The 21604-nt window shown below is 40.2% G+C and overlaps 4 protein-coding genes and 1 pseudogene across 4 annotated transcripts; all 5 read left to right on the forward strand.

The window, feature by feature from the left end:
* The window catches only part of LOC137885901 (GTPase IMAP family member 7-like), a 3580-nt pseudogene extending 2981 nt beyond the window's left edge, over window positions 1-599 (forward strand).
* Window positions 600-1325: 726 nt separating this feature from the next.
* Window positions 1326-3961, forward strand: LOC137885893 (GTPase IMAP family member 7-like). The gene is made up of 2 exons (XM_068728221.1): window positions 1326-1498; window positions 2461-3961. Exons 1-2 carry the CDS (start codon window positions 1471-1473, stop codon window positions 3480-3482), a joined length of 1050 nt encoding a protein of 349 aa, XP_068584322.1. The 5' UTR covers window positions 1326-1470; the 3' UTR covers window positions 3483-3961.
* Window positions 3962-7610: 3649 nt separating this feature from the next.
* On the forward strand, window positions 7611-10372 carry LOC137886025 (GTPase IMAP family member 7-like). The gene is made up of 2 exons (XM_068728411.1): window positions 7611-7774; window positions 8728-10372. The coding sequence occupies exons 1-2, from the start codon at window positions 7768-7770 to the stop codon at window positions 9327-9329; spliced, it is 609 nt and encodes a 202-aa protein (XP_068584512.1). The 5' UTR covers window positions 7611-7767; the 3' UTR covers window positions 9330-10372.
* Window positions 10373-10987: 615 nt separating this feature from the next.
* Window positions 10988-15187, forward strand: LOC137886024 (E3 ubiquitin/ISG15 ligase TRIM25-like). Its single transcript, XM_068728410.1, has 7 exons — window positions 10988-11224; window positions 12460-12828; window positions 13022-13117; window positions 13412-13645; window positions 13864-14029; window positions 14111-14167; window positions 14282-15187. The coding sequence occupies exons 1-7, from the start codon at window positions 10988-10990 to the stop codon at window positions 14812-14814; spliced, it is 1692 nt and encodes a 563-aa protein (XP_068584511.1). The 3' UTR covers window positions 14815-15187.
* A 1901-nt stretch (window positions 15188-17088) lies between these two features.
* On the forward strand, window positions 17089-20608 carry LOC137886022 (E3 ubiquitin/ISG15 ligase TRIM25-like). The gene is made up of 7 exons (XM_068728407.1): window positions 17089-17350; window positions 17751-18119; window positions 18313-18408; window positions 18656-18889; window positions 19008-19164; window positions 19246-19302; window positions 19406-20608. Exons 1-7 carry the CDS (start codon window positions 17114-17116, stop codon window positions 19954-19956), a joined length of 1701 nt encoding a protein of 566 aa, XP_068584508.1. The 5' UTR covers window positions 17089-17113; the 3' UTR covers window positions 19957-20608.
* Window positions 20609-21604: the final 996 nt, after the last annotated feature.

Below are 21604 nucleotides of genomic sequence, written 5' to 3' on the forward strand. Positions count from 1 at the left end.
GATATCTTGCAGCTGAGGAAGCAGAGACACCATTGGAAGCAGCAGAGAAGGCAGCAGAGGCTGTCAAGAATGGAAGCAAATATATTGTAGATTTCACAAAATCTTGTTTTAAAAAGTAGTGTGTAGAGTTAAAACCTATAATGAGCTTTGACTCTTGAAGACAGAGGAGTATAATTACTGGTCATATCTCCCAATAAATTGCATGAAAATCTTGTTCTAAACAACATTTAACCACTGAGATTGATATGTTCATTCATAACTAATATGTAATACGTTGTACTTATTGTTTGAGTTTCAAACTCACTTATTCCTGTTTCACAGCTAACCACAGAGTGCTTGTTGTAACCACAAAGATGAAACATTTTAAAAAGCATAAATGAAATCTTAAAAATGGTTTAAATCAAACTGGTGTACACTGTTGGTTATATTTATGTGTCCTGTTGAAACATTGTTCAGTTTCCTACAGAGTTGACCAGAAAATGTCATTAATGTATGTACAAAATCATTTTGTTGAACAATAGTTGTGGTTCTTTGTGGATTACAATGTATCACCAAGACAAATATAATCAACGAATAAATTGAAACCTGTTGAAAAATTATATTTGACCAAATAAAGTTTTTACTGGGTAAAGTAAACTACCCTCCCCCACCACACACACACACACACACACACACACACACACACACACACCACACACACACACACACACACACACACACACACTCTCTTGAATGGCTGCATTTCTTTTACTGCATGGCTGCAGGCCTGACATGTATTATTCATATTTCAGCATTCATTTTGTAGAAGTAGGAGCTTCCCCTGTCTTCTGTGAGGCTTGTTGTGTTTTATTATTTTTTATATATTCTTTTACTTCAGTGTCTCCCCTTTAGAGACGGCAGCACATATTGACTGGTGTTCAGCTTTCCTGTGTATTGTTTTCTCAGACTGACACCGCTACGTGGCTGCACACATCTCCAGGAGTTAGTCAGAGCCCACGTGTTGTTAATTGTGATGACTGAGCGCTCCCTGTGGTGTTGGAGCTGTTTTTCATCCATATATCGATCGCCATGTTGTCTTTTTGAAGGATGCGTGTGTCAACGTCTACAGGCTGTGGTGTGAGCCTGTCGGTTAGAGGAGGGGGGGGGCCCAAAAAAAAAAAGGCTGAGTCACATCCCGGCAACGGTCGCCTGGGCAACACCTCCATAGTGACCAGCCTGGAGGAAGATAACGGCCCTTGTTGCTTAACTTAGTTGCGTAACATCAGCGGTCCCCGCAGCGTTTTGCTCACCTCGCTGCTGATTTATGCTGCTGTTATCAACCGCCACACACACACACACACACACACACACACACACACACACACACACACACACACACACACACACACACTCACTTACAGTAAGTGAAAGTGAAACTTAAATACAAGCAGAGTCTGACCACAGGAGAAAAGAGACACGTAGGACTTCTTCATGGATTTCTCTTCTAAAAACATAAACAGTAAGTTAAAGTTATTTCTTTCAGTTAATATTATTTGTTAACGCTGCTTTTGTGGGGACATTTTTTTTTTTTTCCCAAAAACCACCATCTTGAAAGAAGAAGATCGTTTGCAGACATGACTGCTTCATCAACAGAAACCTTAACAGTTATATAAATGTGAAATGAAACAGAGAGAGAGAGAGGAGGGAGAGAGAGAGAGAGAGAGAGAGAGAGAGGAGAGAGAGAGAGAGACGGAGAGAGAGAGAGAGAGAGAGAGAGAGAGAGAGGAGAGAGAGAGAGAGACGGAGAGAGAGAGAGAGAGAGAGAGAGGAGAGAGAGAGAGAGACAGAGACAGAGAGAGAGAGACAGAGAAAGAGACAGAGACAGAGAAAGAGACAGAGACAGAGAAAGAGAGAGAGACAGAGACAGCGAGAGACAGCGAGAGAGACAGAGAGAGAGAGACAGAGAGAGAGACAGAGACAGAGAGAGAGACAGAGAGAGAGAGAGACAGAGAGAATGGATCAAGTAGCTCGTGAAAACTGAGGAGCACTAAATCTTATAGGCTAAAGCTGTTATTTCAATGTGTCACACACACGTTTATTCAACATTTAGATAAATATAAGTATCAGATCAGACTCTGTTCCAAATACATAAAAGGACTCAGATCTGGATCAGGGCCAAGAAAAACCTGACCATCCCTTTAAGACCTGTTTACAAAATGATCCTCTGTGTTATTCACCACAAACTAATATTGCTGAACAGTGATTTGTACGTTTAGAAGATATTAGATATTTAAAATGTTCTTGATGCTCGTTGGCCTCTTTTAAAGTATTGACACCTTCATTCTCTTATTATGATTATGCAGCTATTCATTAAGAACAGATTTCTGACCAACAAGATGTTTCTGTGTATCTTCTTCTTATGTATGAAAACAACCAAAAAACAAACGCACACTATTATTGATGGACATTATTCTCTTTCAGTGTCAAACAGGAGAATTGTCATCCTGGGAAAATCTAGAACTGGGAAAAGCAGCGTCGCTAACACCATATTTGGAGAGAAACTGATCGAGATCAACCACACCCTCAACTCTGAAACAAGTGAATGTCGAGCAGAAACTAGATCTGTCAATAGAAGAAACATCACTTTGATCGACACTCCTGGTGTCTTCGACACACATCGATCTGAGAAGGAGCTGAAGTCTGAAATAGTGAAGTGCATCACAGAGTTCACTCCTGGGCCTCATGCTTTTCTCATCGTGTTTGAAGTGGGGAGATTCACAGAGCAGGAGCAGGATGTCATCACTAAGATAAAGCAATACTTCTCTGAAGAAGTTTTCAAATATACAACAGTTCTCTTTACTCATGGTGACCAGCTCCCTGAAGGACAGACCATTGAGGACTTTATCCGTGGTAATAAGCTTGTGAGTGATCTGGTGAAGAAGTGTGGAGGCCGCTGCCACGTCATTGATAATAAATACTGGAAGAACAACCAGCAGGATGAATACAGGAGCAACCAGTTCCAAGTGAAGGAGCTACTCAAAACAATAGAAAAGATGATTGAGGCAAACAAAGGAAGCTGCTACACCAATGAGATGCTACAAGCAGTGGAGGAAATGATAAAACAGGAGGAGAAACGCATTAGACAGTCATCAGGAGACATGTCAGATGAAGAGATCAGAAAGAAGGCTAAAGACACAGTGTTTAAGAGGCTTATGATCAAACTGGCAGGTATTACAGCAGGTGCATTGTTAGAAGCTCTTTTTGGTGGAGTAGTGATGGGCAAAGTAGTTCTCTCAGCTTTAAAGGCAGGACTTCCTTTAGCAGCAGGAGGACCAGCGATCCCTCTTACAGTGACATCTGGTGTAGTGGGAGCGGTGGCAGGAGGTGTTGCAGGATCTTCTGCAGCTGAGGGAGCAGAGACACCATTGGAAGCAATGAAGAAGGCAGCAAAGGCTTTCATGAATGGAAGCACATCTATTGCCGATTTCACAAAAAAAAAGTGAGTAGTGTGTAGAGTTAAAACCTATAATGAGCTTTGACTCTTGAAGACAGAGGAGTATAATTACTGGTCATATCTCCCAATAAATTGCATGAAAATCTTGTTCTAAACAAAATTTAACCACTGAGATTGATATGTTCATTCATAACTAATATGTAATATGTTGTACTTATTGTTTGAGTTTCAAACTCACTTATTCCTGTTTCACAGCTAACCACAGAGTGCTTGTTGTAACCACAAAGATGAAACATTTTAAAAAGCATAAATGAAATCTTAAAAATGGTTTAAATCAAACTAGTGTACACTGTTGGTTATATTTATGTGTCCTGTTGAAACATTGTTCAGTTTCCTACAGAGTTGACCAGAAAATGTCACTTAATGTATGTACAAAATCATTTTGTTGAACAATAGTTGTGGTTCTTTGTGGATCACAATGTATCACCAAGACAAATAACGAATAAATTGAAACCTGTTAAAAAATTATATTTGAGCAAATAAAGTTTTTACTGGGTAAAGTAAACTACCCTCCCCCACCACACACACACACACACACACACACACACACACACACACACACACACACACACACACACACACACGTCTGTTAGTAAGTAACTTCATTAAGTTATTATTATGTGTTAACGCTGCTCACTGTACTTTACTTTATGACATATATGTCATAAAGTATTTTATATTTTGGCCAAATCATCATTAGAATGATCACATTTGAACAATTGTAATCAAACCAGTAAACAAGCATGCAGCCTCCTGAGTGAGAGGATGAGTCACATGTTTGGTGTTTGTGACGCGTCGACCATCAACATCATCTGACCAGTAACATTCCAGCAGAGTAGTCCATGTCATGTATATCTGAGAAGACTGTTGCTGAAAGCTTTGCCAACTATTTATCTAGATGTTCTGTTTTATTCACTAAATCTTTTTCACTCTAAAAATGTTGAATTCAAATGTAAAACTATAATAAAACAAAATAATGCTTTAGACTCAAGTCCTCTCTGGTAGTTTTTCCTCCCTTCTCCGTTTACACTCGCTGTTAGACTGTTACTCTAAAAAGACTTTAATAATGGACCTAATAAACACGTTGAGTCTTTAAGGTCTCATTCAGGTTCATGACGTTTCTTTCTAGAGGAGATGTGCACTATTAAGTAAGTTGATGTATTACTGTGAGCCTAAACAAAACAAACTGCTATTGCCTCACCTGCTCACTAGAGAGCAGTGTAACGTCATGATTCAGGCTGACAACGTTTGGTGGTGTTTAAATGTCAGTCATAAATATTACATTAACATTTATGGAGATAAACTGGAAGTCAAGAAAGAAATAAAGAATGTCACATGATTTCAGATGGCCTTTAGGTCTGACTTTGAAATATTAGCTTTCACACTACTGATGACAAAAACATGACTTTAACATGTTGCTAATACATTATAATATTTAATTTAAATATACAGTATTTTACCAACAATAACACCATATAGCTGAGGAGACCCATGACCACATTTACATGAATGAACATAACACAGCTAATTGAGTTTTTCATTCCTGTTGAATTGATAATGGTATTATCTATATCTATCTATCTATCTATCTATCTATCTATCTATCTATCTATCTATCTATCTATCTATCTATCTATCTATCTATCTATCTATCTATCTCTCTATCTATCTATCTATCTATCTATATATATATATATATATATATATATATATATATATATATATATATATATATATATATATATATTGATTTTGGTATTATCTATTTTAGTAAGTACTATTTGTGTAGCCAAAGCTAGCCTATATTCCTCTTTTCCTCTGTGCCATAGATCTCCAAATAGCTTTTTGTCAGACCAAGGAGACACTTGCAAAGTTAATGTTTATTCTGAAGCAGTTTTGAATCTGTATTTGATTCCCAAAAACAGCAAACAACTGTAATCTTTTTTACATTTACAAGAAAGAAGTTCTCTGGCCTCAGGCCACAGGGTAAACACAAAGGCCTTTTTGTTTTCAGTCTGTTTACTGGTACAGTTGAGGACGGATGCTGCCAATAAAAACAGTTTCAATTCCTTCCAACTTCTTTTGTCTCCCTCAGAGACACTCCACCCTAAAAAGGTATGAAAAGATGCAGCCGCCATCCTCCCTCTTTGACACGAAATGTTTAAAGATGAGTATTCCATTTATCATGTATGATATTGTTGATGCCTTTAACAAAACGCCTAATGCTGCAGAATAGTATTGTTTTCACTATACAGTATAAATGTAATATGCACTCACCCAACACTGAGTTTTTCATCATATTTAGTGGGACTGGTTTGTTTTGCAGTGAATGTAGCCGTGTTAGTGACCCACATCACGTAGCTGCATTTATCTGTTAACAATCATTTTGATCAATTCAAAATTAACAGCACCGGCAGGAGTGGCAAAAGAAGAAAAAAAAAGCTGAGCCAGATTTAGACGTGTTTCCAGTGTTACCAGTGAAGGTAATACAAAAGACATTTGAAGTTGTTTTGGATAAATGGAATGCTTTGAATGAAAGATCATCTATTTCAATGAACACAGGAGCAGCATCAAATAAAAAACAGCATAAGTCTTAAGAGAGGTTGACATTGACATACAAATTGTTGCAATCCTGATTCATTCATGTAAAATTATTGTCATCACTTTTCCAAATGGGTAAACTAAATAGTTCAATTATGTATTGAGGCTTCTTACCTTATGGAAGCCTTTGTATCTGTGCTTCAAACTTTGTGCTGGTTCCTGTCAACTGAAAAGAGAACAACTCTGATTACTTTTCTTCAAATACTGAGTAAAGAAACAGTGAAGTAGTAGTAAACAATATTGGAAAACTATTTTTGGAAATGGAAACGCATGTATTCATCTCACTCTCTTTAACTAATTGTCTTGAATATTTAAGTGGTTGTTGAGTAATGGACTCATATTTGAGTAACATTTGATAAAAACTACAGTGCTAAAGTGTAAATTACACGCTTTAATTTACTGAGCCTTGAAAAAAACATTATACTATAAATATTTTTGACTTGTTTTTAAAGATCTACATCTTTAGGGGGAACAATTGTGCTCGGAGCTGATTGGATCCGTGTGCCACAAATGGGTAGGGAAGTTGTAAAGTATTAAGAGGCAAAAACATTGTTGGTTTGATCTTTTTATTGGGTTTGTGACAACCTGCCAGCTTCAACCTTTATGGCCGCTCTTCCACCAAATCACAGATCACAAATTGTTGTGCCGAATAGCCTTTTGTCAGACTACAGAATCACTTGCAATGTTAATGAATATTTTGAAGAAGCAATTTCTGAGGTTCCCCTAAACAGCAAATAACTGTAATTTATATTTTGTGATATTCTTAAAGACCAGAATAAACTTTAACATGTTTTTACATTTAAAATAAAGAAGTTCTCTGGCCTCAGGCCACACAAAGGCCTTTTTGTTTTCAGTCTGTTAACTGGTACAGTTGAGGACGGATGCTGCCAATAAAAACAGATCAAATTCCTTCCAACTTCTTTTGTCTCCCTCAGAGACACTCCACCCTAAAAAGGTATGAAAAGATGCAGCCATCATCCTCCCTCTTTGACACGACATATTTAAAGATGAGTGTTCCATTTATCATGTATGATATTGTTGATGCCTTTAACAAAAACGCCTAATGCTGCAGAATAGTATTGTTTTCACTGTATGTATGAATGTAATATGCACTCACCCAACACTGAGTTTTTAATCATATTTATGGAGCTTTGATGGCAGTGAATGTAGCCGTGTTTGACCCACATCACGTAGCTGCATTTATCTGTTAACAATCATTTTGATTGTTTCTTTCTTGTACACTTGGCACTATTAATGTGAGTCTGGTTATACAGCCTGTACGATACTCTCCAGCTGAATATGCCAGAAATAAACCAACTAAAATAACATTCTTTTCTAGCTGTACCTTCCAAACCACAGTCACCACCCTGAACAGCTGACCTGCCAAATCAGGGTGGCCTCTGCCTAGCATCACAGGAAGTTCCACTTCAACCTGCTCATCTGGAAACTGTCATTAATGAATTCATGACCTTTTGTCTCGACTTATGTAATGCCCTGTTTACTGACATTAACAATAAAAACATGTCCTCCCTGTGTGAGGCTTGTTGGAAAGTTTCTGTCGAGCGGGTAGAAAATGAAAGTAAAGTCATACCACAGCAAGAGAACAGAAGGAAAAACATCCAACGGGGACATCCAGAAGTGCGGGGGACGAAGGTGATTTCATTTGTGGCAACATGGACGGTGAGTTGAGATATCAGTGCAGTGGTGGAGAAAGCATCTTCAGATTAGTGTGTGTAGTAAAAGTTGCAACATTACACTGTAAAAGTGTTGTGTTGAAAATATTACTTAGGATGGGATGAAAATATACTGTTACTTGAGTAACAAAATCGGTCAGATACATGTGGTGTTGTAAAAAGTGCAATACTATATAATATTTAGTGCTAATAATGATCTTAAGTTCATGTATCTCAAATGTGTGTAAGTACAGTACTTGAGTAAATGGCCTTTTACATTCCAGTATTGTATCAGTGTCAACACTGGGCAACAGCCTGGACATGATTCACAGTGTTGTCATCACTAAGATGAGCCCTTAACTTTGCATCTGGCGCCATCATCAGGCCAGAGAAATTATGTGTTCAATACTTTTCTATGAAAAAGAATAAATGCAAAACAAATGGTATTCATCAGCCTCAACTGTTCTATGGAAGATTTAATATGTCTCAGTAAAAACCAATCACACAACAACTGAGACATAAAACACATTGTTATCTATTTGTGTGTATATGTAACAACATGAAGCAAACATAATTGTCTTTGTATGTATATATATGTATATGTATTTCATGTAATTATAACACAGAAATGCATACATATTTCAATTTTTAATTTAGGAATTTTAAATCCTCCTTATTGTACTTTGTGTTAGTGCTAATTAGAAAGAGTTAGCATGCAAACTACAACAGTGACAATGATAAACATTACAGCTGCTGAACATTAGCATAGTCACTGCTAACAGGTTAGCAGTGACTATGCTAACAGGTTAGCATGCTGAAAGTAGTTTTTTACTCAGGATTTTTTACCACTTTCTGAGTTTACAAACAATTGATCAATGAAATGAGAGAAGTTGCAACCCTAGAAAACAAAATTGCAGGTTAACAGAAGTAATAGTGAAATGTGTTTGACTTCTCTTCTAGCGCTGACTCCATGGAGGATTGTAATACTGGGGAAAACTGGAGCTGGGAAAAGCAGCCTGGCTAACACCCTATTGGGAGTGGATGTGTTCAACATAAGCCATTCTTCCATCACCGACACAAGTCTTTCTAATGCCGAAACCAAATCTGTCAACGGGAGAAGCATCGAATTGATCGACACTGGCAGTTTTTTTGACACGAGTGGGTCTGAGGCACTGCTCAAGGCTGAGATAGTGAGGTGCATCACAGAGTGCGCTCCTGGGCCCCATGCTTTTCTCATTGTGCTTAAAGTGGAGAAATTCACCCAGCACGAGAAGGACGTCATCAACAAAATATGCCAAAACTTCTCTGAGAAAGCTCTCAAATACGCCACAGTCGTCTTCACTCATGGGGACCAGCTCCCGGAAGGAACGACGATCGAGGACTTTGTGAGTCAGAATGGAGATCTGAGTGATCTGGTGAAGAAGTGCGGAGGCCGCTGCCACGTCGTCGATAATAAATACTGGAAAAACAGCGGAGAGGACGACTACAGAAGCAACCAGTTGCAGGTGACAGAGCTGCTCGACACACTGGGCAAGATGATTGAGGCAAACAAAGGAAGCTGATACACCAATGAGATGCTACAAGAAGTGCGAAAAGAAATAAAGAGAGAGGAAGAGCTCATCAGGCAGTCATCAGGGAATATGTCACATGAAGTGATTAGCAACAAAGCTAAAAATAGTGTTTTTGAAAGGTTACTGATCAGAGTTGCAAGTACTGCAACAGGTGCGTTGTTGGGAGGTTTGCTTGGTGTGGGAAAGATGGTCGCAGCAATTGTTTGCCAGGATGTTCCAGATGCTTTAGCCCTAGTATCAAACGTAAGAGAAGCGGGTCCAACGGCTGCTATACGTGGTGTACTAACGGGCGTTAGGATAGGATATGACGCAGCGGAAGGAGCAACAAGTCCAGGGGAAGCCATCGATAAGACAGTAAAGGGTCTGTGGAAGTAATCTGGGGTAAAAACAACCCATAGAGCCCTGACAATAGTGGGTTGGTGTTATATAAAACACATAAAGCATGTTAATACCAACTATAGGGACAGTGAGGTACTTGTTTTATGGATGGGTGAGACATTAAATGATTCGCTGGAAACCAGGATTTAGCGGTCAAACTGTAGTTGCTTGTGTCAGTGTGATTAGTGTTCAGGGTAAATAATTAGTTTACATTTGAGAAAATATTGATGACGACGTGTAATTAAGTTGGGAATAATTGTATTAGAGGATTTCGAAGACAATCATTATGAATTTAGATATTGTTAGACTACCATAGGACCATTTTTGGGGGGGTAATTTCCATGACTTTGAGAGGCTGAATAATGCTTTTTTTTTATTGGATTACTCTTTATTTAGGTCTTTTTGCATTTTGCTTTGAGCGGTTCAAGTAAACGGACGCGTGTCAATACCTTTTTTTTCAGTCTCTGTTTTGTTGTGCCAGCTATAATCAATACTAAATAATTCCTTATGCTAATCAAAATTAATTATATTTGGGAAAGAGGAAGGACATTTATTTTGACACTGTGATGACTTAAGTTTCCATTAATGTTCATTTTATTGTTAAAGGCATTGCTTGTTACAAGTTATATAACAATTAAACAGCTGTGTGCTTTTAAGTGTTTTCCAGTCTGTGTTTTTTTGTGCTACAATACATGTGTGCATCTTGAAAAAGGTGCAGCCACCACTCTTCATCACCCACGCCCTTCTATCCAAAACCCAGACTGAGCTCCAATCAGAATTTCAAAGATCACAAGAAAAGAAAGCAGCTGAAAGTTACTGAAGGCGGGCAGAACATATTTGCTTTTTATTACTTTTATCATTCACAAACCCTAAACACTAAAGAGATGTCTAATTACCAATTTGTCAGCGTAAAAATTCTGTGATGAACAAATGATCACTGGAACATGGTCACAAGGGGTGGAGAGAGAGAGAGAGAGAGAGAGAGAGAGAGAGAGAGAGAGAGAGAGAGAGAGAGAGAGAGAGAGAGAGAATATCCTTAGAATAAACTGAAATACAAAGCTATGGAAATATCACATAAATAAACAAACAATGTGCCCAATTTCAGACTGTTGTGGGAAAAAAACTTCTATGGATAATAGAAAATCGATAATATATCACATAATATCTTATCATATTGTGAAAGCCCCGCCTCGCCCCCCTCCCCCCAAGTCTCTGAGGAGAAACGAAACTGATGTTTTTTTCCGTTTACTTTTTCCGCGCGCAAATCAAAAATGGCCGAGCAGCAGCCGGAGCATGGCGTCGACCTGGACCAGAACCAGTTCTGCTGTTCAGTGTGTCTGGACCTGCTCAAGGAGCCAGTCACCGTTCCCTGTGGACACAGTTACTGCAAAAGCTGCATCGAGGATTGCTGGGACCAGGAGGTGAAGAAGAGACGGTACAGCTGTCCTCAGTGCCGGGAGACGTTCAGTCCGAGGCCGGTTCTGAAGAGGAACACCATGCTGGCTGAGGTAAGCTACTGGGAGGTGGATGTAAAGGTGGTGTAGAAACTGTTTAAGGTGTGGAAGTATAGGTGGAGAATTACTTTGAGACCACAGAGGTTGTTTTCCCCACTGTGATCTAATAATAATTATTATTATATATATTCTATTATAATTTATATTGGATCATAATATATTGGTGTTTATGTTTACAACACTTTAGTGTTACAGCTGGTGAAGGTGGAGCTAATTTTACTGTATGTTGTTGAATCTATAATAAAACACTTGAATTTATTGACGATTCATTATTTTTGTGTTAATAATGTGAATCTGCAAAGTAACAAGAAACTAAAGTTTTAAAATAAATGTAGTGGAGTAATAAGTACAACATTTGTGCACTTGTGAGAATTTAGAGGATTGTGAAGCCTTCTGTCTTCATTCTGCTTTTGTCCTGTCCTAGACGCCGTTTTATCCGGACTCAGGACCTAAAACCGATAGATAATTGAGAATTATTAAATTTTGACTGAGCGCTAATATTTTAACTGGCGCAGCTTTTCCAGCATTTACGGCACTTGTTCAGTGATGCAGGAAACACACCGACCAATGCGTCACGTGATGCAGTTTAGCCAAACAAATATGGGTATTATGACAAGTTTCCTGACTCGAGTGAGATGTAGACACACCGTGACACACAAGGGAGAGACGAGGAAAGAGATAGCAGAGCAGGTCAATTTGTAATTGAAACGATAAAGTCACAGCAGAAGTAGCTTCAAATAGAGAGATGTCATTTAAGAGCTCAGCGTTTTAACGTAGTTTAGCAGATTGCAATGGGTATTAACTCTCCACGGGCAACTGTGAAATAGCATATCTTCATTGTAGTAAATCATTCGTCATATATTACATAGGAGTGTGTGTTTATGTATATATACACAGGCATACACTTTTATATATATATATATATATATATATATATATATATATATGTGTATATATATACACATACATATATATGTGTATATATATATATATATATATATATATATATATATATATATATAGCTCTGAAGTGGGCTCTGAAGTGGGCCTGCCTATCCCAATCATTGTCTATGAATATGTGCACTTAAAAACCATACAAATACAGCATAATCCAAATTCTAATTATAACCAATGTAGAGGATTGTGAAGCCTTCTGTCGTCTTTCTGCTTCTGTCCTGTGTTTCCTGTAATGAACAGTGTTCATCACCTTTCTTTCCCGTCATCCACAGGTGGTGGAGAAGCTGAAGAAGAGCAGCACCCAGCAGCCTTCTCCTTCTCTGGCCTGTGCCGGCCCAGAAGACGTCGTCTGTGATTTCTGCTGCGGGACCAGACGGAACAAAGCCACGATGTCGTGCCTGGCCTGCTTGGCATCTTACTGTCCGGCTCACCTCGAGCCTCACCACAGTGTTCCCGTGTTGAAGAAGCACCGGCTGGTCTCGGCTACAATCCCACTGCAGGAGAAGATGTGCGAGAAGCACAACAAGCTGATGGAGGTCTACTGTCGGACGGACAAGAAGTGCATCTGCTACCTGTGCGTTATAGATGAACATAAGAGCCACAATACGGTGTCATCTGCATCAGAGAGGGCTGAGGAACAGGTAGAGGAGAAACAAAACTAGTGAACAGGACACTTTAGACTGTTTAGTAAAACCCTGAAAGATCTGCAGTGATCTGCTTGTTACTGCTGTGTGTTAGTCAAATCTTTATGACAACTAGTCCTCAGTTTTGATTCAAAACACGTAATACTTGTAGTAACAAATCATTTGCTGTTGCTCTGACAATTTCTTGCAGGAACAGCTGATTGTGAGTCAAAAGAAAGTCCAGCAGCGATTCCAGGAGAGAGAACAGGAGCTGAAGGAGCTGCTTCAAGCTCTGAAGGATTTCAAGGTGTGGAAATTAGACTTCAGTATTTAAACCTGAGTCTGCATTGAGTACTAGAGGAAGTCTTGTCTGGGTTTTTGACAACGCTTTTGATACTGGGACTACGACGACATGTGGATGGAGCCTTTTCATTTTCTACAGTCATTAAAAACCACCACAGATTCAAGTGTTAAAACATTGATTCAGTCTGTCGTTACAAAGGATGTATTAAAAAACACGTCATGTGAAAACAATCTGAACTTTGCCACAGAGAACGTATTCATTAAAAGGAAAAATCATTGTTTTTGTTTGTGTGAACAGAGTTCTACCCAGCCTGCAAGGAAGACCTGTGATAAGATCTTCGATGAGCTGATCTGCTCCATAAAGAAAAAACGAAGTTTGACGAAGCAGCTGATCAACGCCCAGCAAGAGACGGCGTCTGCTCAGGCCGAACAGCTGCAGCTGCAGCTGGAAGAGGAGATCAGCAAGATGAAGAGGAGGGACGCCGAACTGGAACAGCTGTCTCATACGGACGACCACATCCATTTCATTCAGGTACCACTTTGGTGCAGAGCGACTTCGTCCATCTGTTCTTATGTCATGATGTTATGACCGAATAATCAGAGCTGCACAGGCAAATCACTCACCGTCTGTTACCTGTAGATGCTCAAAATGTGCAAAACTCAGCTCAGTTCATTTTCTGTGAGGAGGAAGCACAGCTGAAGACGTATTTTGTTTTGCTTCTGGTCTCCAACTTATTGATTTCCCTCCAGACCTTCCAGTCCCTCTCCACCTTCTGTGAATCTCCAGACCTGCCACCTGTTTCTGTTTTTTATCCTCAACGTTCAGCGTTCAAACCTGTGACTGACTGCGTGTCTAAACTGAGGAAGGACATAGAGAGCCTCCTGGAGGACACGTGGCCCAGGATCTCTGCCACAGGTACCTGAGAGAAATATAGAAATCCAGATTCATACAGTGGTTTTATTCAGGTCCAGTATTTAGGATTTGTTTTTCTGTCAGTGTCTAATATAGATGTTGTGCCACCTGCACCAAAGACCAGAGAGGAGTTTCTACGCTGTGAGTAGAACATTTACCTTCATGCAGTTCCACAATATACCAGCGCATTAATGATGAACGGAATATTTAAAGGTTGATATTGACGTTTTTTTTCTTGCTTTGTTCCTCCGTCAGATTGCCGTCCTCTGACCCTGGATCGGAACTCCGTCTCCCAATATTTGTCCATTTCACAAGAACACCGGCGGGTGACGAGTAGTTATTATAATAATGGTTATTATGGCTCATCCCAGAAGGTTATCGGGCAGGTGTTGTGCAGTGAGGGTTTGTCAGAGCGGTGTTACTGGGAGGTCAGCTGGAGTGGTTCTACTTGGTCCGTGGCGGTGTCCTACAAAGACAGCAGGACAAAGGACTTAGAGTTTGGAAACGATAACAAGTCGTGGAGTTTAGAGTGCTCCCCAAATGGTTACTCTTTCCGGCACAACAACGGAAGCAAAGCGGTGTCAGGCCCTGTATCCTCCCCCGTCGGAGTGTACCTGGATCATAAATCAGGTACTCTGTCCTTTCACAACGTCTCCGACACGATGACTCTGCTCCACAGAGAACACGTTGAGTTCACTCAGCCTCTCTATCCTGGCCTTGGGCTGAAGAATTATGGATCTCAGTCCAAGCTCAGCAGATATTTTGCAGAACTGATAAAGTTATGGTGATCAAATTTATATTGGGGATGGTTAATGTGCTACTGTTGATCAGGCAGTAGTTGGCTGTCCAATATACACCATATGGTAAATGAGAGGATGTGATTTTACAAGAAGTCTAAAATAACTGTCTTGCCATAATTTAGGGTCCTGCAGCATGTCAAAAGCCAAGACAAGTGTATTTATATAGCACACTTATTTAGTTGTTTTCCGTATTCTGAGCCAGTGGAGGCATGTGAACTTGAAACAGAAGAGGCACCAGAATGGAGCCTTGGGGAACTCTGCATGTCATATTTGTCCTTCAGATGTGTAGTTACCTATAAACACAAAGGAGTCCCTGCCCTTTAACGTAGGATTTAAACCAGTTAACTGATGTGCCAGAAAGTCGCCCCCCCCCCCCCCCCCCCCCCCCCCCCACCCCCCCCCCCCCCCCCCCCCACCACCACCACCACCACCACCACCCAGTTTTTACACACAAAGCATAACCAACTGGGGGACATTGAGCTGCTTGTTTTGTGAATGTGTGAAACACTAAATAAGTTGGAAACCAGGATTTCGCGATCAAGCTTATTTCCTAATAGTTCCTGTTGGTTCAGAGTGTCGGTGTGATTTATGTTCTATCAATACAGGGTAAACAATTAGTATACATTTGAGAACATATTGTTGACGACATGTTATTAGATTTGGAATAATTCCTGAGGAAAATCAAAATGTAATTGCAATAGAGAGAGTTTGAAGACATTCATTGTGAATCAGGATATCAGACTGTTATGGGGTGACTTTTTTTGAAAGATGAAAGCGATTAATAATCTGAAATTACGACTTTATTTTACACTTTCCATTTTGTTTTTTTATTAGTTTACTCTTTATTAAAGTGTTTTTTGCCTTTTGTTTGACGTGTTTCAACAACACATACATTCTATGCTTATTCTATATATCACTGTTCATTCCGTTTATACTCTTATACATAACTCTGCATAACCGCTTGTTGTACTTCTGCATTTCGTTGTCTCACTATTGTACTCTGTTTAATGAGAATAAAGTTGAATCTATTCTAATCCAACTTTTTCTTTTCAGTATCTTTTTTTCTTGTACCAGCTACAATAAATTCATGACTGTGATTTATGAGACTTAATTCACTCCCACTGCGTCTATCAAACAATGTGGACAGTTTTAGACTTTGTTTTTCACCTAATGTGGAAAATGTCAGTGTCCCTGAACAATTCCTGAAATAGAAAGGCCCCAAAAAAACTGCTACTCTTCTGCAACGCGTTTAAAAACACATTTCATACTTTTACAACTCTTTATAATTCATTTAAATCATTTTTTTTTATAATGCCCCTGTCTAATACAGTGATTCTGGAGCTGCTCTGTAACTGCTAAGCAAACAATGCAAAGTACAAAGAAACCTCATATTAAGAGTTTAGAAGATGTATTTTTATTCATCTTTTGGTGGAAGTGATTAAAGGTATGAATGAAAGTAGCGTAGCTTTAATTCATCTGCACTGCTTTGTGGTCTAAAGACAGTCCCTATCTCATCTATCACAGGAATCTGCATTTTCAAGAATGATTGATATATATATATATATATATATATATAAAAAAATTGTACTTCAGTTGCTGATAGAGCGAGTTAGGGTGTTGCTATTATTTTGTGCACCTTATTTAGGGTAGGCTCAGCAAAAGTGGGACACCTTTTTTTTGACAAATGCACTGGGGCACCACTATAACAAACATTCTTACTCAATTCCTGCATGCTTTTTATGAAATCCTTCAACCCTTCTTAACATGGACAAGTAAAGTGCTGAAGATAATTGATCATTGTTTAAAGGTTATAGACTCAAACCCAATTATACACAAGGACAACAACACTTTAAGATCATTTAATGCCAACTCAACTGTTTAAAAAGTAAGTTTTACAGACATAGAAGTTGGTCATTGTTAAACTCTAATGTATAGTACTGCAGAAATTCATCACACGTTCAAAATCGTTTTCCATTAACTAAAGATTATTTTGTGCATTCTTATTCTGTGTTCAGAGGTGATATGCATTTCTTAAAATATGTTTGTAATAGCTGGTCCATTTATTAACTAAAACTCAGTTTTTTTAGGATCCAGTTTATCTGCTGGTTCCCTGAACACACGCGTAAAAGTCTCTGTTTATCACACGTTACGTGACGTCAGCAGCGGGTTGCTCTCTGAAGCCCCGCCCCCAGTGGGAGGAAGCAGGCGTACCTAATTCGTGTAAAAGCGAGAGCCAAACTGACGGTGCGTCTTCCTCGGCACGTGAGACACATCGAACTTATCAGAAATGACCGAGCAGCAGCCGGAGCGCGGCGTCGACCTGGACCTGGACCAGTTCTGCTGTTCAGTGTGTCTGGACCTGCCCAAGGAGCCAGTCTCCGTTCCCTGTGGACACAGTTACTGCAAGAGATGCATCGAGGATTGCTGGGACCAGGACGAGAAGAAGGGACGGTACAGCTGTCCTCAGTGCCGGGAGACGTTCAGTCCGAGGCCGGTTCTGAAGAGGAACACCATGCTGGCTGAGGTCAGATCTATGTAACTCACCAGTGAAGGATATAACAGCCCTATGCAGCCAGTGTCTGTGCATTAATTATGATAAATACACATATGTCTGTAGTCCTGATCGAAGCACCAGTGCACAGCTATCAAACATACTGAGCCCTATTGAATACTGTGGAGTGAAACTGTCCAAATATGTTGCAAAATGTTTGCATTGCAAATACAACTGAGCTCTGAAGTGGGCCTGCCTATCCCAATCATTGTCTATGAATATGTGCACTTAAAAACCATACAAATACAGCATAATCCAAATTCTAATTATAACCAATGTAGAGGATTGTGAAGCCTTCTGTCGTCTTTCTGCTTCTGTCCTGTGTTTCCTGTAATGAACAGTGTTCATCACCTTTCTTTCCCGTCATCCACAGGTGGTGGAGAAGCTGAAGAAGAGCAGCACCCAGCAGCCTTCTCCTTCTCTGGCCTGTGCCGGCCCAGAAGACGTCGTCTGTGATTTCTGCTGCGGGACCAGACGGAACAAAGCCACGATGTCGTGCCTGGCCTGCTTGGCATCTTACTGTCCGGCTCACCTCGAGCCTCACCACAGTGTTCCCGTGTTGAAGAAGCACCGGCTGGTCTCGGCTACAATCCCACTGCAGGAGAAGATGTGCGAGAAGCACAACAAGCTGATGGAGGTCTACTGTCGGACGGACGGGAAGTGCATCTGCTACCTGTGCGTTATAGATGAACATAAGAGCCACAATACGGTGTCATCTGCATCAGAGAGGGCTGAGGAACAGGTAGAGGAGAAACAAAACTAGTGAACAGGACACTTTAGACTGTTTAGTAAAACCCTGAAAGATCTGCAGTGATCTGCTTGTTACTGCTGTGTGTTAGTCAAATCTTTATGACAACTAGTCCTCAGTTTTGATTGAGAACACGTAATACTTGTAGTAACAAATCATTCGCTGTTGCTCTGACAATTTCTTGCAGGAACAGCTGATTGTGAGTCAAAAGAAAGTCCAGCAGCGATTCCAGGAGAGAGAACAGGAGCTGAAGGAGCTGCTTCAAGCTCTGAAGGATTTCAAGGTGTGGAAATTAGACTTCAGTATTTAAACCTGAGTCTGCATTGAGTACTAGAGGAAGTCTTGAAGGTGAGCTCTAATCCTGTGTTTTTGATACTGGGACTACGACGACATGTGGATGGAGCCTTTTTATTTTCCACAGTGTAAAACATTGATTCATTACAAAGGATGTATTCAAATGTGTCAAAACAATCTGAACTTTGCCACAGGACTTAAAACAATATGCCATTATTTTTTGTTTGCGTGAACAGAGTTGTAGCCAGACTGCTGCGGAGAGCTGTGACAGGATCTTCAACGAGCTGATCTGCTCCATGAAGAGAAGACGCAGTTTGACGAAGCAGCTGATCAACGCCCAGCAAGAGACGGCGTCCGCTCAGGCCGAACAGCTGCAGCTGCAGCTGGAAGAGGAGATCAGCAAGATGAAGAGGAGGGACGCCGAACTGGAACAGCTGTCTCATACGGACGACCACATCCACTTCATTCAGGTACCACTTCGGTGCAGAGCGACTTCGTCCATCTGTTTTTTTTACTGAATAATCAGTGCACAAGTGCCATCTGCTGGCCATATTTGACGGTGCAACGATGTTTCTTCCGGCCTTCCAGTCCCTCTCCACCTCCTGTGAATCTCCAGACCTGCCACCTGTTTCTGTTTTTTATCCTCAACGTTCAGCGTTCAAACCTGTGACTGACTGCGTGTCTAAACTGAGGGACGACATAGAGAGCCTCCTGGAGGACACGTGGCCCAGGATCTTTAGCACAGGTACCTGAGAGAAATATAGAAATCCAGATTCATACAGTGGTTTTATTCAGGTCCAGTATTTAGGATTTGTTTTTCTGTCAGTGTCTAATATAGATGTTGTGCCACCTGCACCAAAGACCAGAGAGGAGTTTCTACGCTGTGAGTAGAACATTTACCTTCATGCAGTTCCACAATATACCAGCGCATTAATGATGAACGGAATATTTAAAGGTTGGTATCGATGTTTTTGTTCCTCCGTCAGATTGCCGTCCTTTGACCCTGGATCGGAGCTCCGTCTCCCAATATTTGTCCATTTCACAAGAACACCGGCGGGTGACGTGTAAAACTTTTTCTCAAAGCAGTGACAATTATTATAGTAATTATTACACTGCAATCTCAGGCCGGAGGATTCCGATCATCATGCAGGTGTTGTGCAGTGAGGGTTTGTCAGAGCGGTGTTACTGGGAGGTCAGCTGGAGTGGTTCTACTTGGTCCGTGGCGGTGTCCTACAAAGACAGCAGGACAAAGGACTTAGAGTTTGGAAACGATAACAAGTCGTGGAGTTTAGAGTGCTCCCCATATGGTTACTCTTTCCGGCACAACAACGGAAGCAAAGCGGTGTCAGGCCCTCGGTCCTCCAGCGTCGGAGTGTACCTGGATCATAAATCAGGTACTCTGTCCTTTCACAACGTCTCCGACACGATGACTCTGCTCCACAGAGAACACGTTGAGTTCACTCAGCCTCTCTATCCTGGCCTTGGGCTGAAGGACGCACGCGGTGGACATTACGCAGAACTGATCAAGTTGTGGTGATGGAGTTTTGAGGTCCTGCTGAGTCATCGTTCTGCCAATTTTCTCTGGAGCTTTTCAGCGCCAACAATAAGTTTTGCAAGGAATACAGGCCACTACTTTGATGTACAGAAAATGTCATTCATGCCACCATGAACGAGCACTTTGATTTAAAAAAAAAATAAAAAAAAAGGTATTTTCCTAATTGCAAAACGGGTAAAAGGTAGAGTTCATGTTTTCTTAAATGGTTTGGATTTTTGGGGTCTTCAGATGTTTTTCACCAGGCACCATGTGGGTCCAAGCAGAAGGTTTGTCTAATATAAGACTTTATTGAGTTTCAGAGTGTTATGAAGCTCAATGGTTATTGGGGATTTATTGTACTTAATGTGACATATTTGGCGTTTGCTTGTTCCATTTCGAATGCAGACTTTTTGTGATGCTTAATAACATAACTGTTTACTGTCAGGAAACGGTTTGCCGCAAGTTACTTCAAACCATATTGGCCTTGCCACAGTTTTGTTGAAGTGTATTTAGAGTCCATTATGTCACCTTTTTTTCATACTATGATTTAGGTCATGAGGAGTGGACATGCAATACATGTTTATTTTCAGTTATTTAAACAGATTGAGGCATTTATATGCAGAAGAGTAGATCAATTGATTAGTATTATTACTAGTTAATAAATAAATAAATGCATGCATAAGCACAACCCATTGTTTCTGATCGTCATTTGTCTCCTGGCAGAACATTAACGGGCAGATGTGTCTAGACGGACTCAAGTGTCTTCTTTGCATAATCTAATTTAATCTTTGCAATATCTTTTTTTGTAGCTTGGTGTCTTCATTAAGGGGACATATTTTGCTGTGTGGAGATACTTGATGTCAGATGGCAAAAACAAATCTGACTGTCTCAGGGCGTCTGTGGTGAGGTTGAGGTGTTTCTATTGATTCAAACCTCATTGATGTAAATGGGCGGCGAAAAAACTAATGATACATTTGCTTCAGTGTGAAAGAGAGCATGGAGTGAAATTGTAGTTTTGCACTATTTTGACACATTTATTCTTTTTAGGGTGATTTAAGGCATTTTATTTAGTATGACACCCTCAGTCCATTCACAGGAAATGAACAGTCCCATTCACCTCGACTTAAACCATTATTCATCACCTTCGTCTCTTTGTCCCAGATGGATATTGGACACTAAAGAGATGAACATCTTGAAGACAAAGATCTAGTTATTTGCCATGCGGGTGAAGAATATTTAATTCTCTGCAGGGCTGTGCCATAATTATTATTATTATTGTAATATTGAAAGGAAAACCAGAGAATACAAAGATAAATGTTATACTGGCAATATAATACCTAACAGTGTGATGAAGAGAGGGTACGAGGCAAGAATATCAAGTCATTAATCTCATCCTCTAACAACAGAACCTGCTGTAGGACGACTAAAGCAGGCAGCAGAGCCTGATGGTTTGAAAGGATGGATGTCAATGGACAGTTCAAAGTATCAGTCTTGGCTCTCGTATAGTTCCGATCCAGAGACAGTGGTGTGCTGCTCTTGCCATGCTTGACTGTGTTCAAGGGCGCCTACAGCACCCTATATGTTGTTTTTTTTATGTTTTAGTTCAACTTTTAATAGAGCCCATATTTTATTGCCGAGACTGAGTTTTCCT

Source organism: Cebidichthys violaceus, unplaced genomic scaffold, assembly GCF_023349555.1.
Source record: "Cebidichthys violaceus isolate CVI_PGR_0920_01 unplaced genomic scaffold, fCebVio1.0.p SCAF_41, whole genome shotgun sequence".
Lineage (NCBI taxonomy): Eukaryota > Metazoa > Chordata > Actinopteri > Perciformes > Stichaeidae > Cebidichthys > Cebidichthys violaceus.

What these genes read in the sequence shown, in the direction of transcription:
- LOC137886022 (XM_068728407.1), top strand. Translation starts at nt 17,114, where the DNA reads ATGACCGAGCAGCAGCCGGAGCGCGGCGTCGACCTGGACCTGGACCAG. An exon ending in CAGAGAGGGCTGAGGAACAG is followed by an intron (nt 18,120 to 18,312) that starts GTAGAGGAGAAA and finishes AATTTCTTGCAG; the next exon opens with GAACAGCTGATTGTGAGTCA. An exon ending in CAGAGAGGAGTTTCTACGCT is followed by an intron (nt 19,303 to 19,405) that starts GTGAGTAGAACA and finishes TTCCTCCGTCAG; the next exon opens with ATTGCCGTCCTTTGACCCTG.
- LOC137885893 (XM_068728221.1), top strand. Translation starts at nt 1,471, where the DNA reads ATGGATTTCTCTTCTAAAAACATAAACA. An exon ending in CTCTTCTAAAAACATAAACA is followed by an intron (nt 1,499 to 2,460) that starts GTAAGTTAAAGT and finishes ATTCTCTTTCAG; the next exon opens with TGTCAAACAGGAGAATTGTC.
- LOC137886024 (XM_068728410.1), top strand. Translation starts at nt 10,988, where the DNA reads ATGGCCGAGCAGCAGCCGGAGCATGGCGTCGACCTGGACCAGAACCAG. An exon ending in ACCACATCCATTTCATTCAG is followed by an intron (nt 13,646 to 13,863) that starts GTACCACTTTGG and finishes ATTTCCCTCCAG; the next exon opens with ACCTTCCAGTCCCTCTCCAC. An exon ending in CAGAGAGGAGTTTCTACGCT is followed by an intron (nt 14,168 to 14,281) that starts GTGAGTAGAACA and finishes TTCCTCCGTCAG; the next exon opens with ATTGCCGTCCTCTGACCCTG.